A 19,004-nucleotide genomic window follows, 5' to 3' on the forward strand; every position below is an offset into this window, starting at 1 on the left:
AACGGTTAGAGAGTATAATTTATGCGATGCTTCTCTTCCCTTAGGCAGCATTTTACATGATACCCCTGAGCAATGGCTCTATTTTTCTAGGGATCAGTCAGACAGCCGCATCCACAAAGGTTAAGGTGGTTATGCTGAAGGAATGTGAAAGAAGAGTGGAAAAGAGCGGTTCTTTTACAAATGAAGACAAGAAAAGCGGCCTTGTTCCTGCCCAGCAGCATGATGGTAAGAACACCGTTAGCATCTCGCTAGCGGAAATCGTACAGCAGCTCCACCCTTCCAATCACTGCTACCCCAGTGGAGGCAGAAGAGCTGCCTTCTTTCAAACAGCATCCCTGCTGACCTATTCGTCAGCAAAGTGGACAGTTGCTAAGCCTCTCCATTACCTTGTATGAAGTGGAATGCCACACAAATCTACTGGGGCTCGGGGTCGGGGGGGGGGTATAGTAAGATTAGGAAATGTTAGCGTTTAGATTTTTTGTGATTTACGTAAATTCACGTGAATAGCATCGAGCACTTGAGTGAGGTATTCCTGAGACGTGGAATACTGCACGAGTCGGGTGAAGTGGGGCACTGACAAAGAGAGGTGTACAGTCTAGTACCACACAGAATCACTTCCTCAACACAAGTTCCACTTAGAGTCTAAATAGATAGTGCCCTCACCCAAAACAACTTATATGACTATCTGACAGCAAGACTTTAGGATGTTACAGTTTATAAGTATAAGGTCATATTTCATATAACCAATATATGTATTAGACAGCCTTTTAATCAATTATTCCTAGTGTCACCTGACCAGCATTTAATAAATGTATTTATTTGTAGAAATATTCTAAGACCCACCATATAATCTATAAATTAATTTTTCAGGGAAAGTAAATTACTTATAAAAAGTCAATTATTTGGTCAAAGAGCTTCTGGTAAGTTTAAAGACATCTGAAACATTGCCAATGAGGTCGAGGGTCTAAATGTTATTCTGAGCTATGTTAAACAGCAATGCAGCTTTGTAAGGAAAGCTATCAAGTACATAATAGACCATGAAAAACATACTGTTTGTATTTCTATATTGTCTATAATTTATTACATATAATTTAAAAGCTCCGAGTATCAACAGAATTTGTTAGATAATTAAATTTAAAAGAGAATTACCAAAATGTAGCTCTACCAGAGTCCTCAGTCATGCCCCCAGCACTGAATTCAGGGCATGTCAGAGGACAAACCCAGCAGATCTTCACCTCCTGGAGACTCGTAAGTCTAAGTTACAAGTATCGAGGATTACTGAAGTCAGAGGAGAAATTCAGTCCCAAATTCCCCTCAGTGCGTGAGCCCCACAGAGCACGCAGGTGCAGGGCCACACCCTTCAGCTCCACTGTGCCCTCAGATAAACACGACTGTCGCCACTAGACACATACAAGGCTGTGGAAGCCACAGACACACTTATTTCCTCTTTATTGTTTATACAACACAGTGAAGTGTAGCTGTGAGATAGAATTTTAAACAAACAAAATTCAATTACAAGCAGAGGAAAGAACTGACTTTGAAATCTAATTCAATTAAAATAAACTTTACATGCTTCAGGACTGGAAAACGTATTAAACAACTCCCATCTCTAAAAAACGGAAAGCGAAGTAAATACAATGGGTGCCTATCTGTCTTTGAAGGAAAATGTCAAAACTCTGGATTTAGTAAAACAACACGCTAGCTCCTCTAAGCAGCGGAGTCCTCCCTCGCAGTTACGGTGAGCAGAGGAGGGAGCATCTGCTTCACATACGCTGCTGATAAAAAGGAAAACACCACTCTGCTCTCTGAGCTCCTACCTAGCTAATAAAACAAGTCAGATGAGAAGAAATCTTAAGGTTATTTACATACAATTAATCCAACATGTGAGAGAAAAGATTAAGCTTTTAATAAAAAAGCAAATAAATTCAAGTATATTTTATTATATAGGATAATGTCAATTAAAAACAGAGAAAGTAGAAACATCTATTTTAAGAAATAAAATTTGTATAGTAACTTATGCTCCAAAATGTTTTCATTAATATTTCACATAAGTAAAATAAATGTACAGGGGATTTTAAATATTTTTATTAAATTCTGTATAACTAAATATGAAATCACCCAGAAATTGCACATAACTGAAAATAAGGATTATGTTTGCTTCCTTACCTTTCAACAGTTTCTCGCTATTTATTCCTAGCAAATCTTTACAATGATGAAATAATTGTCATGTTAAACAATTACATGAAAGCATCATAATAAGTTCCTTTAATTTTTTTTCTAAAATTATGTAAGCATGTACAATTCAATGTCTCTACTTCTTAAAAAATTTCCTCTCCAAAATCACCTTACAGCTTGGTACCAATGATTTCAGAAGTAAACTAGCAATGCTGTCCTTTGTGGAAAAAACAATGTAACATGGCTTAATATTTTAAAGTAACTGGGACACGTGACAAACGCAAAGAACTGTACTTGAATCCTGCTTTAAAAAACAAAGTATTCAAAATTTTTCAAACAAGTTTATCATTTTTCCTCAAACAAGGGGCAGAAAATAAACACATTAAAGAATCATATGTGGATTTAATATGCTTCTGGAAAAAAGATAAGCATATTTTATCTTTAAAGGTGGTTCCAAAGGTCCCATCTCATCAATTCACAATGTGAAGGTGATGCCTGTAGACTTTACGTGTTTGCTGTGGGAGGCTGCATGCACACACGCGCGCGCACACTCGTGCAGCAGAGAGAAGGAGAATATAAGAAAACACAGCATTCACCCGGGGAAAGCCCACAGACCTTAGAGAAAACTTTAAAACAGACTCATGACAAGGATTAAAGTTATATAAGGATAAAAATTAGGTGTGACTAATGTCTAAAATGTTCTTAAAGTTCAGTCTAGCTAAACTATTGTAAGACGTTCAGGGGCTGCTACTACTGTCTGCTCATCTAGACACGAAAGCATCAGTGAGTGGACCCAGAATACCCAAGACAGTAACTTATTCTCAGATCATCAATTATGAATTTTCCTCAGATCTAAAAAATATCTCCCTTAAGACATTATATTTATAGTTTCGATATAGAAATAATTTAAATGAAATAAAATAAAAATAATTTTTTGTGATAACTTTAAATGTATATACCATAAATGATCAATTGTTATATGAACTTTTTATTAAACCAAGCTACAAAATAGCATCATACTATAAGACAAATCTTGAAGATAAAAAAAAACGAAAAGTAGTATCGTTTCATATAGACAAGCAACCTCATTCCTTACCAATCATACTTACTTTACATGAAAGGGTATTCACACGCATGAGTACACACAGCACATACTAAATTTCTTCAAGTCATTCTGCCTTCACTCAAACAAATCAAATGTGGAAAAAATTTTAAATCACTTTTTTTTTTAAGTATCAGCAGCAATGCTAAGTTAAAGCTGGTTTCCTACTGCAATGAGGCAACACTGCCCTCTAGTGTTATTCACAGCTGTCCTAAGACAGACCTTGGGCCAGGCTGTTTCAAATTGTATTAGTCCCAGTAACGCACACACAAAGACTGGTGTGCACTGGTTAGCACTGTCAAAACCAAGGAAAGTTGATAAATCTTGTATCAGAGACCTCTAACTGTAACTGTTTGATTTTTCCTTAGATAGTAAAAATCTTGAGGAGTCTATTTCTAAACAAGTAAGGTGCCCTAGCATCTTGGGCACAGTCTATGAGGTGTGTGCGGTGTGGGAGGTGGGTGGGGTGGCACTGTGAACAGCAGCACACACCAGGGTTACAGTGATGTAGGAGGTGGGTGGCATTGTGAACAGCACACACACCAGGGTTACAGTGATGTAGGAGGTGGGTGGCACTGTGAACAGCACACACACCAGGGTTACAGTGATGGGGGAGGTGGGGTGGCATTGTGAACAGCACACACCAGGGTTACAGTGATGTGGGAGGTGGCATTGTGAACAGCAGCACACACCAGGGTTACAGTGATGTAGGAGGTGGCATTGTGAACAGCACACACACCAGGGTTACAGTGATGTAGGAGGTGGCACTGTGAACAGCAGCACACACCAGGGTTACAGTGATGTGGGAGGTGGCACTGTGAACAGCACACACCAGGGTTACAGTGATGGGGGAGGTGGCATTGTGAACAGCACACATCAGGGTTACAGTGATGTGGGAGGTGGCATTGTGAACAGCACACACCAGGGTTACAGTGATGTAGGAGGTGGGTGGCACTGTGAACAGCACACACACCAGGGTTACAGTGATGTGGGAGGTGGCACTGTGAACAGCACACACACCAGGGTTACAGTGATGTAGGAGGTGGGTGGCACTGTGAAGAGCAGCACACACCAGGGTTACAGTGATGTAGGAGGTGGCATTGTGAACAGCACACACACCAGGGTTACAGTGATGTGGGAGGTGGCACTGTGAACAGCACACACACCAGGGTTACAGTGATGTAGGAGGTGGCATTGTGAACAGCAGCACACACCAGGGTTACAGTGATGGGGGAGGTGGGTGACATTGTGAACAGCACACACACCAGGGTTACAGTGATGTAGGAGGTGGCACTGTGAACAGCACACACCAGGGTTACAGTGATGGGGGAGGTGGCACTGTGAACAGCAGCACACACCAGGGTTACAGTGATGGGGGAGGTGGCACTGTGAACAGCACACACCAGGGTTACAGTGATGGGGGAGGTGGGTGGCATTGTGAACAGCACACACCAGGGTTACAGTGATGGGGGAGGTGGCATTGTGAACAGCACACACACCAGGGTTACAGTGATGTAGGAGGTGGTACTGTGAACAGCACACACACCAGGGTTACAGTGATGTAGGAGGTGGCACTGTGAACAGCAGCACACACCAGGGTTACAGTGATGGGGGAGGTGGGTGACATTGTGAACAGCACACACCAGGGTTACAGTGATGTGGGAGGTGGCATTGTGAACAGCACACACCAGGGTTACAGTGATGGGGGAGGTGGCACTGTGAACAGCACACACACCAGGGTTACAGTGATGTAGGAGGTGGGTGGCACTGTGAAGAGCAGCACACACCAGGGTTACAGTGATGTAGGAGGTGGCATTGTGAACAGCACACACACCAGGGTTACAGTGATGTGGGAGGTGGCACTGTGAACAGCACACACACCAGGGTTACAGTGATGGGGGAGGTGGCACTGTGAACAGCACACACCAGGGTTACAGTGATGGGGGAGGTGGGTGGCATTGTGAACAGCACACACCAGGGTTACAGTGATGGGGGAGGTGGCATTGTGAACAGCATACACACCAGGGTTACAGTGATGTAGGAGGTGGTACTGTGAACAGCACACACACCAGGGTTACAGTGATGTAGGAGGTGGCACTGTGAACAGCAGCACACACCAGGGTTACAGTGATGGGGGAGGTGGCATTGTGAACAGCACACACCAGGGTTACAGTGATGTAGGAGGTGGCATTGTGAACAGCAGCACACACCAGGGTTACAGTGATGTGCAGAAGTAATTGTTTGCTGCTTTAAGCCTCTCAAAAGCAGTGCCAAGTACTCACTTACAGCCTTTTAATTTTACTTTATGCACCCCCAAGAAAATTTGCAAACTCCCAAAATTTTTTAAATTCAACCTTAATTATCCTTGTTCACTTTTCAAAAGGTAATTTGGGGACATCGAAGAACGATAATCACACACACACACACACACACACATACACACACACCATCGTGATTCTTTTCTGTTTGGAGTCATCGTTCTCCAACCTCTCTTCAATCTAAGGTGAATTTGTTTAAATGTAACAGCTCACAGTGTTCATTTCAGTCACGGTAGCACCTTGTGTGTGTGTTGTGTGCAGTCACTAGCAGTAAGAAAAACTGGGCATGTGCGACACCAGGACGTGTGTAGCACCAGGACGTGTGTGGGGCACCAGGACATGTGTGTGGCACCAGGACGTGTGTGTGGCACCAGGACATGTGTGTGGCACCAGGACGTGTGTGTGGCACCAGGACGTGTGTGTGGCACCAGGACATGTGTGGCAGACACCAGGACGTGTGTGTGGCACTCAGGAAAAGACAACAGGATTGGGGTGCAGACAGCACAGCAAGGCCTCGTCTCCACAGAATATCAAGCAGGAAGGCACTGACCCAAGCCTTTTAAAATTATCAGCACCTGATAATATCCACAGCACATAACACCTTTCTCCTACTGCACACGCACTATACATGCAAACTGTCTATACATGCCGGCTTTATTGCGATGGAACTTTAAGATTCTTTAATGAATTAAAAGCCATCATCACAGGTTCCAAAGTGTGACATCCATTCTGAGATCAAATTTATAGTGAAGTAACTTTGATGTAAATAATTATTTACACATTACCAGCCATAAAACAAACTGACCACCGCATCTCGGATATGACTACTCTGAGACCTAGTTACATCATTTTGCCTTTTCTATTCCTGATACATGCCAAGTCTTTCTGAATCATTTAAGACATCTAGTATGACTATACTTAAGGAATTTTCTTTTCTTTTTTTTTATTTATTTATTCAAGATTTCTGTCTCTTCCCCGCCCCCGCCTCCCATTTCCTTTCCCCTCTCCCAATCAAGTCCCCCTCCCTCATCAGCTCGAAGAGCAATCAGGGTTCCCTGCCCTGTGGGAAGTCCAAGGACCACCCACTTCCATCCAGGACTAGTAAGGTGAGCATCCAAACTGCTTAGGCTCCCCCAAAGCCAGTACGTGCAGTAGGATCAAAAACCCATTGCCATTGTTCTTGAGTTCTCAGTAGTCCTCATTGTCCGCTATGTTCAGCGAGTCCGGTTTTATCCTAGGCTTTTTCAGACCCAGGTCAGCTGGTCTTGGTGAGTTCCCGATAGAACATCCCCATTGTCTCAAAGAAACTAGACCGTAAAAGGCTAACCAACCCAATTATAAAATGGGGCACTGAGCTGAACAGAGAATTCTCAACAGAAGAACTTCAAATGGCCAAAAGACACTTAAGGTCATGCTCAACTTCCTTAGCAATGAGGGAAATGCAAATCAAGACAACTTTAAGATACCATCTAACACCTGTCAGAATGGCTAAAATCAAAAACACCAATGATAGCCTTTGCTGGAGAGGTTGTGGAGAAAGGGGTACACTCATCCATTGCTGGTGGGAATGCAAACTTGTGCAACCACTTTGGAAAGCAGTGTGGCGGTTTCTCAGGAAATTCGGGATCAACCTACCCCTGGACCCAGCAATACTTATGGAATTTTCTTTAAACTTCAATGGAAAAAAGAAAAAAGGACACTATAACTAGTTCCCCAAACCAAAATCCTCAACTTCTACTTCTGGGTTTATTCTGCCACCTGGCGAAATACTAAAAGTTTAGTTAATTCTGGAGAACAGACCCATAAAAAAGGGCATATCAGCCTCAAAATATACTTATGAGAAATAAAGATATTATAGAACACTTTCATACACACTTATAATGTTTTCATTAAACCAATGCTTACATATTATAACTCATCAATTTAATCAGATGCTTGTTTAATCAGCAGTGATTTTTTAAAATTACTTTACTAAAAAGAGAAAAAGAACGAGAAACATTAAATTGCTTTTGACATTAGTTATACTTGTAAATTCTGTGTTACCCCCAAGGGGTCTGGGTTTGGAATTCTCAATACAGCTGCCCCTCAGCATCCTCAGGAGGCTTGGCTGAAAAACCCCATAGTTGTTGAAGCTGAAAACACGCAAGTCCCATGTATGAAGTAGTATGTACGTACATACAAAGAACCCATCTTCAGGATACTCTAAGTCTCTTCTCTATTCCTTATCAAACATAACTTAGTGTCAATGCAAGGATCAGATATTACACTACATTTTGTACTGAGTCAGAACTGCACATGCTCAGTACACAAACAAGTCACTGTCTTCTTTTTCTGACTGTAGCTGGTTGAATCTGTGAACCCCAAACCAGGCCACACGAAGGGGCCAACCGTACTTACTAACAACAATATTCACTGTCCAGCTAAGGACTGGAAATGGCGGGAAGACCCCAGGATGAGGCCTACCTGGGAGAAGATATTTGCGGTTGGAGCCACTCTGCTGTCCACGATGCTATACAGTATTGCTAACAACCTGTCCAGTGGAAATGGCTTGGGTCCAAGGAGGTGATTGCTTGTCTGTAAAGGAAAGAGAGGATGAAACTCTTTCTACCATACCATATGTCTTCTACACTATCAATTCCCAGTAGTAATATACTTTTTCTCTCAAATATACTAACAAATTTAACACTGCCCAATATCTTGATTTATGTTTTTTTTTTTTTTTTTTTTTTAAATTTTCGAGACAGGGTTTCTCCGTAGCTTTTAGGCTCCTGTCCTGGAACTAGCTTTTCTAGACCAGGCTGGCCTCGAACTCACAGAGATTCGTCTGCCTCTGCCTCCCGAGTGCTGGGATTAAAGGCGTGCGCCACCACCGCCCGGCATGATTTATGTTTTTGCTGTGTTTATTAGCACCCATTAACTATACAAAATAATGGGTTTTGTTATGACATTTTAATACTCAGTTAATGCGTGTTAATCATTTTCACACCCTCCCACACCTGCGGGTCCTCTCTTCCTATCTAGCTTCCTTTACACCTGTAATTGTGTTAACTCAGTGACTTCCACTGTTACTACTTACAGGAGCACGGGCAAAGGGTGGCAGCAGGACATGTGCAGGCGTGTAAATGTCTCACTGTTGTTATGTCTGCACCGCATCAGTGAAGACAGGAATTATGTCACTCTTGTTAGGTTCAAGTTTCTTTTTGCACCATTTACCCTTTTGCCATTTTGTAACTGATTTGTAAAAATATTCATACATTCTATCGCCTGCCTATGAGTTCAAGAGAGTAGGGAGTAGAATTGAAGGCTTTGGTGTAGGCCTAGAATTGGATCATGGTATAAACTATGAAGGGGTGGGGGAATAATTGCATTTCTTCAAAACCGAAGAAAAGATGGACTGAAAAGATTACCCTTGGGATAAAGTATTCAAAGACCAAAGGAAACGAAGAATGCAAACGGCTTTGAAAAGGACAATAATGTCTAATGTATCTACGCGGTGGCTTAAGAAGACAGATAAAGGGAGAAGTGGCAACAAGTGAAAAGTTAATGGTCAGAAGCAAAACTAACTCAAGATAAAAAGAAATTTAACCCCAGATACACTCCAGCACAGCTATAACAATAACAAAGGGAGCAAACTGATGAACAGTAGAGAATACAGACATCAAAAAAGAAAAGGGAACAGACCTTTTTATAGCAATAACAATGAAAGGCAAAAGATAGTAAAGTTAGTTTTTGCTTCTTAAAGTCCTGAAAACACCAGTAATTGAGAAGTGTATACTGACTTGTTTTTAAGATTGAAAACAATTCATAGCATTAAGAGTGTGGACTCTAGTCCAAAGTTCTCCACGTCCAGCTGAAAGTCAGGAGCAGTTTGGGCACACCACGTAGCTGGGGCTGTCTACCTTCTAAATCCACTGATTTTTAACCTGGACCACTAACCTACTTTAAAAGTACTCAGTGATTCTCCAGAACTTCTGTCCTTCCATCTGCTTAATGACCTGAATATTCATCTATTCTGCGAAATCTCATAAGGGTTCCCACCTGTGATCCCTTTCTTCACAAAAGACAGACAGGGTCTCACTCTGCAGCCCTCGCTGGCCTGGAACTCACTCTGTAGACCAGGCTGGCCTTGGACTCAAAGAATCTGCCTGCCTCTGCCTTTTGAGTACTGGGATTAAATATATAAAAAAGTACACAAACCATAAATAAACTTATTTTAAAACCATTCTTTGCTGAAATCTTGCCGTTTATTAGAGACAAGTTAATTTGTATACTAATGAGATATTTGTTTACTTAAGTAACTAAATCTTTCGAAGCAAGAGTAGAGCAGCTTCAATGTTCTACAAAGTTGAGCAATATTTTGATTTTATACAAATCAGTGCTGAGATTATCACTTTGCCAACACACATCAGATGGAATGGCGGAAGTAGGCTTAAGGTATTTGCAAAGATTGCTTGAAATTCTGTCCTATCCTAATCTAAACTTCATTTAACTCAAACAAGCATGTCAAACAGTAATTCTGAAAATCAAGTATTTTAAAATGAGACAACCCAAAAATAAACTAACTTGATACTTATATGCTGAGAAATAATGATAAAAAAGAGTAAAGATTTTTATTTCCTTTAATTAAGCTATTATAATTTTAGAGTAGGAAACTTCATATGCGTAGTAAAAACACGGTGACTCACAACAAACAACAGGTGTGCTTCACGTGATGGCATGACCCCTCAGGTCAAGCATGCTTGACTTTAAGTTGGCTCTTGAATGCTTAGAAATCTTTTACTATTGACATACGGGGTCAAGACCCATAGTTCTATAGAAGCACCTCCAAGTTTCATTGCAGAAATCTCTTTCCTGCTTAAGTGTTTATGGGTTTCTCATTTTTATTTCATCAACAGAATTTCTGTAGGTATTTGAGAGTGGAAAAGAAGAAGGTAAAAGAGTATAATCCACTGTGTTTAACTGAACAGTATGGGGAGAGCTTTTTCATTAAGTAAGTTATTAAAAACTCGGTCAACTCAGTTTTATCTCTGGCTCCCACGTCTTCCAGTTTGCTTTCGAACAGTGCACTTAACAAAACATCATTACATTAAAAGGTAACATTACTGAGAGAAAAAGTTCTCATATGCAAATATAATTATTACACATTCATCCATTTCCTTAATTATCCAAAATAATAAGTTTCCCTAAATTCAAAATTTAAGGGAATTTAAAATATAAATACCTTCTCATGTTTCTTTAGAAAGTTGGTTTTCTTGATTTTCCCATGATGCTGCAATTAAGGAAAATAAATTTTTAGATTAAGAAGCTTCGATTAGAAAGGGAAATTTGTTGAAAAGATGCCATACAAAAATGTTAATTATATATCTTTTATATACCTAAATATCACTTTTAGAAATGTTATTTTACTTATTATGATATGTTTTAGGGTAGACTTAGACTGGAAGCAGACTTTTGCACATAAAGATCATAAAATACAATAGACAATAGTGATAATTCTTAAAAGAATTTGTTACACTGACCTTAAAACTACATATTCACGATACAAAAACAGAACTTCCAAAGATAAACAAATGTATATTTATCACTTAAAGGAGGACAGTAATTCATGGATTATACACTGGCTGAGAACATTTGCGCACTCAAGACTCAGTAGCCAGAATGGGGTTGTCCTTGCCCCTCAAAGACTAGTAACAGAAGAAAACAACAAAACAACAGCAACAAAACCTGATTACTAAATATTCTCCCTGAGGGCTGGAGTTCAAACGCCCAGAGCTTATATAAATGCAGACGAGTGTGGCAGCCTGCCTGTAATTCCAGCCTTGGAAAGAGACAGCGATGCCAGACTGGAGAGCTCAGGACTCGATGGAGAGACCCGAGATGATTTCCAACACCAAACTCCACACACATGTGCACACAAAGGCATGCTCACCCTGCCCACACACATGTGCACACACAGGCACGCTCACTCTGCCCACACACATGTGCACACAGGCATGCTCCCCCTGTCCACACACATGTGCACACACAGGCACGCTCACCCTGCCCACACACATGTGCACACACAGGCACGCTCACCCTGCCCACACACATGTGCACACACAGGCACGCTCACCCTGCCCACACACATGTGCACACACAGGCATGCTCACCCTGCCCACACACATGTGCACACACAGGCACGCTCACGTTGCCCACACACATGTGCACACACAGGCACGCTCACGTTGCCCACACACATGTGCACACAGGCACGCTCACCCTGCCCACACACATGTGCACACACAGGCATGCTCACCTTGCCCACACACATGTGCACACAAACATTAAGATGCTCATACACCACACATGAAAATGGAAAAGAAAAAGTGGAAAGGTTCTGGACTAACAATTTATTCCCAATTTCCTGTCTGACTGTGTGTGTAGGGCCCTTAGCAAACAGGTCCTAACTGTGTACTTGGTGATCGTAATCTGTGTCCTGCAGAAGTTTACGGAGAAACTTCAAAGCAGTCATTCCTTGTATCCACAGAGGACTGAGGACCACACAGACAATACCAAACTCCATGGATATTCAAGTTCCTCACTCAAAAATAAGTATAATAGTTGTATAATATACTCTGATCTTTGGATCATCTTAGATTACCTAACATAATTTAAATGCTCTAAAAATCATTAATATATTATTTATGGAATAATGACTATAAAAATGTCTTTACATGTTTAGTACACATACAATATTTTTGAAGCTCATATGTTTGAACCTGCAAGACCAACTGTATTCCTGGGATTTTCTTAAGAGTAAGAAGCTACTGTTACCTTAAGGAAGAACCTCCTGTCAGTTCTGGCTGGGTTATAGGAGGCAAGGTACGCAGCAATAAGAATAAACTTAGAGTAATACGGAAGCTCCATGTGGGTGTACGCCGAGAGACCTAAGTACAGAACACCGCGATTATCTACCAGGCTACTGTTAGGTGATAAGTGTACTCTACAGCCTACCTTTTGACACCACAGCTGTGCCCAGCTACTGCTGCGGACATTGGCACCACAGTGCTGAATATTGTTAATGACATACTTTGCTCTACTTGATCAGCTCCTCCCAATTTGAAGTGTAAACCCGATTATTTTTTACTTTTAAGATTATTGTCTACATTAAACTTTCCCTGAAGGTCTTCTATGACCACAAAATAGGAAATTTTACTTCTACTCTAATTCTTTATTTTTACATATATAGCCCACACATGTAATATTATGTTATGTGTTAAAAGCTACTTAGATAAAGATAAAAACCCCTATTGGAGGACACTCTCCACGGAAGAAACCATATCTAGTGTACAATATACCTACAATTCTATGCACACAAGAAAGTGTGTCACACATTGTCGGAGACCTTACATGAGTATTATTTAAAATCTTTGTAGTAATTTAAAGCTAACTACTCTTTCTCATTTTTTAAATGAACAAAGAGCTCAGTTTGAAGGCACAAAGCAAGTAGTACAGATAAACTACAGTCTGAAGGCTCACAGGAACAGTGCAGGTAAACTGTAGTCTGAAGGCTCACAGGAGCAGTACAGGTAAACTGCAGTCTGAAGGCTCACAGGAGCAGTACAGGTAAACTACAGTCTGAAGGCTCACAGGAGCAGTACAGATAAACTACAGTCTAAAGGAACACAGAAGGAGTACAGATAAACTACAATCTGAAAGGCTCAAAGGAGCAGTACAGATAAACTACCGTCGGAAGGCTCACAGGAGCAGTACAGGTAAACTACAGTCTAAAGGAACACAGGAGTACAGGTAAACTACAGTCTGAAGGCTCACAGGAGCAGTACAGATAAACTACAGTCTGAAGGCTCACAGGAGCAGTACAGGTAAACTGCAGTCTGAAGGCTCACAGGAGCAGTACAGGTAAACTACAGTCTGAAGGCTCACAGGAGTAGTACAGGTAAACTACAGTCTGAAGGCTCACGGGAACAGTACAGGTAAACTACAGTCTGAAGGCTCACGGGAACAGTACAGGTAAACTACAGTCTGAAGGCTCACGGGAACAGTACAGGTAAACCACAGCATTTCTCTAACTCTGGTCATCGTCTTTCTCTCCTGCAGTATAAGACCTGTAAATCAGCTGAAGTGCCCGGAAACCATCACATCATTCCCTTTCTTAAACAGAAATCTTTACATTTTTGAAAAGAAAAAAATTACATTTTAGATATGCTGAGTAATAAAATCTGGTCAGTTTGATAAAAATGCAAAATAATACCTTCTTTAAAGAAAACAAACATACTTTGAAAATATAAGTACTGAAGAGGACCCTTTAAGTTAATATAAAGTTGGATTTTATTTTAGGTAAAGTTGTACCATGTACCTGGATTATTTAGGTAAAAACACTAAAGAAATATTCATTGATTTTTCACATGGTAGAAGCCAATCAAGATAGAATCTAAGGAAACACCAAACTGACATTCAGTTGAAGGAAAAGCATTAATGAAAATATCTAGCTTACATTTGCTGACTGAAGATCCTCTAACCACCATGTCTGTAATAGTTTAAACAGTGTCCTGGTAATTCTCAGGGTTTTCTTTGATACCTTTTAGCTGTCCTGTGTCTGTGTCCTCTTCCTGTAACTTTTTCCACTGGGAACTAAAATAAAATAGGACAGCAAAATTAGACTGAAAATACAAGAAATCAATATCCTGCAATAAGAAGAGCCCTATAGAACACATCATTTTTATTCATTAGGAAATAGAAAAATAATACATACACACAGTATACATGCTGTACCTGTACAAAAACATCTGATATATATCAACAGTGTAACAAATTCCCCGTTGTTAATTTTTTAATTACCTTTTTTTACTCTAATTACAATAAATAAATACCACCATTCACTCAGTAAAGCTCCCAACAGTTCTAATCACTGCATTGGATAAAACTGTACATTAATTCTACTCTGGAATAACTGATTGGTGATCAGATTAGAACACTGAGGCCCAAAGATTAAGTCTTTCAAGGACACACAGTCAAAAGCAGAACTAATAAATGAATCCATATTTTTCAAAAGAGAGAGGGAAGAAAAATCAGAAACTGTACAGATGGTTAGGAACAGGCTAGAAGGATAAGGAAAGGCTTCTCAAGCAAGAGATACAAACTCGCATACTGTTCACTTACGCTCACCTTTACTGTCATTCAGACGTAAAATTAAACTCAGTGTTTACCAACAATCCTTTGCTAGTTTCCTGGGTCATCACTCAGAGACGCCTTATGCATAGTGTTTTCTGTTCAACTCTGCCTAACCTGTTTTCTACAGTTTTGATTACTTGGCTGACAGGTTGAAAAGATAACTATTTGGCTTTACTTCTCTTTGAAAATGCTGATCAATTTTAAGGTTTTATTAACTTTCTTTTGTAAGTAACTTTTTGCTTGGAAGCCTAGAAATGATTTTCTTTTTTTATTTTTAGTCTAAATAGTTTACACGTCTCAATGGTAGACTTAATAATGCTCTGTCAAAGCTGCTAACAAGTTATCAAGTTGTCTTATGTGGGAAAAAACATGCAGCCTAGCCAGACACTGAAATAGAAAGTTTCCGGGTAAAACCAACTGGCTCTTCCAGATGAGGTCAGAGGGGAGAGGCCGTGCTTGGCTGCTGACTTTAGATGTAGTAAGGAGCCGCAGTCTGATGAAGACAGCAACTGCCAGAGCTGCAGGACCGCATTCCGTGGGCTGTTTCAGGCTGGCGAGGTTTTACATCGCTGGTCTGTGGTGATTTACTAGAGCATAGCACACTAGCAGAGTCTCAAATGAACCACGTGCAGAACCCAGGGTTCTATAACCCGGGGCTGTGGGCACTGGCGGTGCAGGAAAGCAGGTCTTCCTTCATTTCCGACATGCTTTCTTTACTCCAGTGTTGCCCTTTGTACAACCCAGGGTTTCCTATCTCATGAGGTCAGTTAGACATGCTGACTCTTCTCTGTCATACTTACATGAAGAAAACACATATACTTTAGCTTAATTGAAGAAAAGCTTAGATAGGAAGTTTAAATAGTTTAGAAATTTGACATATTTTAGAATTTAGATTTTGGATTAGGGTGCTTAATCATCAAATCCTATACAAATATACAAAACAAAAAAAAAATAAAACAACCAAAAAAACTGGTGTTTGTAACACACTTTGGATAAGTGATCTCTAACATGTTAAACACACAATTACCTTGATATCTCCCTGAGATAAACAGTCTGCATTGCTTTCTTCAGGTGAGGCTCAATATTTCTCCACAGTTTGCGAGTATCACGTTCACCTGCTACTCCCAGGAGAAAATTTTAATAATTCAAATCTTGTATAATTTTCTCCAATGAAATATTAATAATTATATTTAGTTACCTTCTCCTTTAACTACAGGTTCACAGTATTTGGGAAAATTAAGCACTGCCTATGAATTTAAAAACACAAACAAAAAGCAGAAATATTAGTTAAGAATTTTTCACATAAATTTTTTATTACAAATTAAGCAATTTTATTTAAAATTGATTTTTGAGTACAGGGTAATTCTAACTTAATACTGCAAAAAACCAACAAAAACATCAATAAAAAGACACACTATTGGCTAAACCTTACCTAATGTATTAGGTACATATAAAATAATAAGGCATAATTTGTACTTAGCCGTAATGCTGAATAAAAAGATCAAGGTCGGACAATTAACTGCTATTTTCCAGCATGTGGACACCACCATAAATGAAGCATCACTTAATTAAGGATGATTTAAAGTATTTGCATCGGTTGCTACACGTGAGTTCTTGGCATTATCCGGGCGTACTAAAATCCATCAGAGAGTAAGTCCTGAAATCTATTACATGTTTTAACAATCTCTCCAGGAATCCTAGCATGAGGAAGTGTGAGAACTAACCAATCCCTACTACTTAGTATTTTCCATGCTAGAACCTACTGAAGTGTGAGAAGAACTAACTAATCCCCACTACTTAGTATTTTCCATGCTAGAACCTACTGAAGTGTGAGAAGAACTAACTAATCCCCACTACTTAGTATTTTCCATGCTAGAACCCTACTGAAATGCAGTTTCAGTTAGTAAACGCACAGAGCTGGCATTTACTAACATGATTCTGATCTCAAGCATTTTATGATTTAATATTGGAGCCCAGAGCAAAGACAGACATAATAATAGTGTAAATTCAAATCCAGAGGACAATAATAAGTATTTCAAGTCACTGCAGAGAGAAAGGACAACAAGAGCTATCTGCCACAGCTGATTCTTACACTGACTTAGAGTCTCACGTTAACCAACTCCGCAGCGTTCTCCAGCATCGCGCCCAATTCTCCTACCCCAGTTCTCAAATAGCTGCACATTTCTACCATTTCTTAACAATGTGACAACGCACCATAATCCAGGCAACAGGAAGCATTTAACTTAGGGATCGTAACCGCAGAGGGTGAGTCCATGACCATCATGGGGAGGTGGCGGCAGGCTCGGCACTGGAGTGGGAGGGAGCTGAGAGCCTACATAGAACTTCAAAGCCTGCCCCCAGCAACAAACCTCTTCCAACAGGACCCCACCTCCTAATCCTTCCCAAACAGTTCTATCAACTGGGGACTAAATATTCAAACATGAACCCACGGGCCATTCTCAGTCAATCCACCACAGATTCACTATGGCATAACAGGAATTCATATTCACTAGAACCTTAAACAATACCGCTAATTTCCAAGAAAAACAAAACTATAAGGCTGATAATAAAAACCACAAAACTGCTCCAAAACCAGGCAAAATCATTTTAGATTGGTTTTGATACTACAAATTTTCACCATAACTGCATATCTCCTCACATGTCCCCATGACAGTTATCAAGTTTAAATATTTTTACAAGTTCCATCAATAAATAGGAAAAGCGAAGGACACGGTGTAACTTTATTAGGAACTGACGACAAGCTCAGTGAACATTCGTGTCCACCACAGCGAGAGAAGCAGAGCTCAGAAAGCACAACTATCGGGGCTCCCGGCTGACCACCTGCTGAGAAGAGAACTTGCTGTGCATGCCCTCTGGTGGGCTGAAGAAACAGACGCCAAGGACTTCCTGCCTACAAGCATAAGATTCTGTTTACCTAAAACTGAATTGTCAATTTGTGAGGTGAGCTGAGAAATTATTTCTAAACCAATAAAGAGCACTTTTATTAAAGCCCGATTCAGGTAAAGAGAATATTTCCCATTGTTCTAAAGGAGGGACTTGTATTACTTTAGGTGGTAAACAATCGATTATAAATACTGACATGGCTGCCAAGCTAAGATGCTTTTCCAACTCTTCCTCAGTGAGATTTCCAGCATGGTTTCACTCTAACAGGCAAGATCATTTGCTGAAAGATAGTCTAAGCCATGCAAAGTGTAGTAAGAATTTCAAGGAGACCCCTTAGCGTGCCCACACCTCCCGGTTCAATCAAACACTAATCTGGGCATTGCCGAGCAGAGATGTTGCAGATGAATTAAGATCCCAAAGAGTTCCAATAGTTCCCTGTCAGGTAGCCAGAGCTACTCATGGGAGAGCCTTCTGTCTGGTTGGTCACAGAAGTCAGTGGGTACAAGGGAACTCAAGCACTGTCCCTTGCTGGTAGATGGAGCTGACCACTGTACCTTCTCTAGGTGGCCTGAGGGAGACATATACCATCTAGTCACCAGGGCCATGAAACTTCATTCTTATAACCCAAAGGAACAGATGTATCCCCATAACCTCAAGAAGAAAATCCATTCTACACAAAATTTTGATTTCAGCTTTAATAAACAATGAAGAGAGAACTTAGCAACACAGTGCCTGGTTTGTGACCTACAGACTAGTAAGCTAATAAATGTATGTTATTTAAGATACTAAATATGACAATTTCACATGTAGCAATAGAAAACCAACATGCACCAGCAGCACAGACACTGAGATCGATAATTAATAAATGGGACCTCCTGAAACAGAAGCTCCTGTAAAGGAAAGGACACATCGGTAAGACAAAATGGCAGTCTTACAGGATGGAAAAAGATCTTCACCAACCCCACATTTGACAGAGGACTGTTCTTCAAAACTTATAAAGAACTCAAGAGACTAGACATCAAAATACCAAATAATCCAATTAAAAATGGGGTACAGACCTAAAGAGAGAATTATCAACAGGAAAATCTCAAATGGCCAAAAGAACTTAAAAGAATTGCTCAGCATCCTTAGTCACCAGGGAAATGCAAATCAAAATGACTCTGAGATACCATCTTACACCTGTCAGAATGGCCAAGATCAAAAACACCAAGGGCAGCTCATGCTGGAAAGGATGCGAAGTTAAGGGGAACACTCCTCCACTGCTGGTGGGCATGCAAACTTATACAACCACTTTGGAAGTCAGTATGGCAGTTTCTCAGAAAATTAAGTCCCAG

General features: G+C 40.4%; 1 protein-coding gene across 1 annotated transcript in view; it reads right to left on the minus strand.

Annotated features, from left to right (window-relative positions):
* Positions 1-19,004, minus strand: part of LOC121434749 (origin recognition complex subunit 5-like) — a 58,379-nt gene that overhangs the window by 18,156 nt on the left and 21,219 nt on the right. The window contains exons 7-12 of the mRNA XM_041633703.1: positions 15,965-16,013; positions 15,794-15,884; positions 14,174-14,226; positions 12,409-12,521; positions 10,817-10,864; positions 8,059-8,169 (exon numbers count right to left, since the gene is read on the minus strand). Coding sequence (XP_041489637.1) covers positions 8,059-8,169; positions 10,817-10,864; positions 12,409-12,521; positions 14,174-14,226; positions 15,794-15,884; positions 15,965-16,013 — 465 coding nt within the window. The remainder of the gene's footprint in view (positions 1-8,058; positions 8,170-10,816; positions 10,865-12,408; positions 12,522-14,173; positions 14,227-15,793; positions 15,885-15,964; positions 16,014-19,004) is intronic.

Source organism: Microtus oregoni, unplaced genomic scaffold (genome assembly GCF_018167655.1).
Source record: "Microtus oregoni isolate MIOR12 unplaced genomic scaffold, Mior012 000044F_ref0000062, whole genome shotgun sequence".
Lineage (NCBI taxonomy): Eukaryota > Metazoa > Chordata > Mammalia > Rodentia > Cricetidae > Microtus > Microtus oregoni.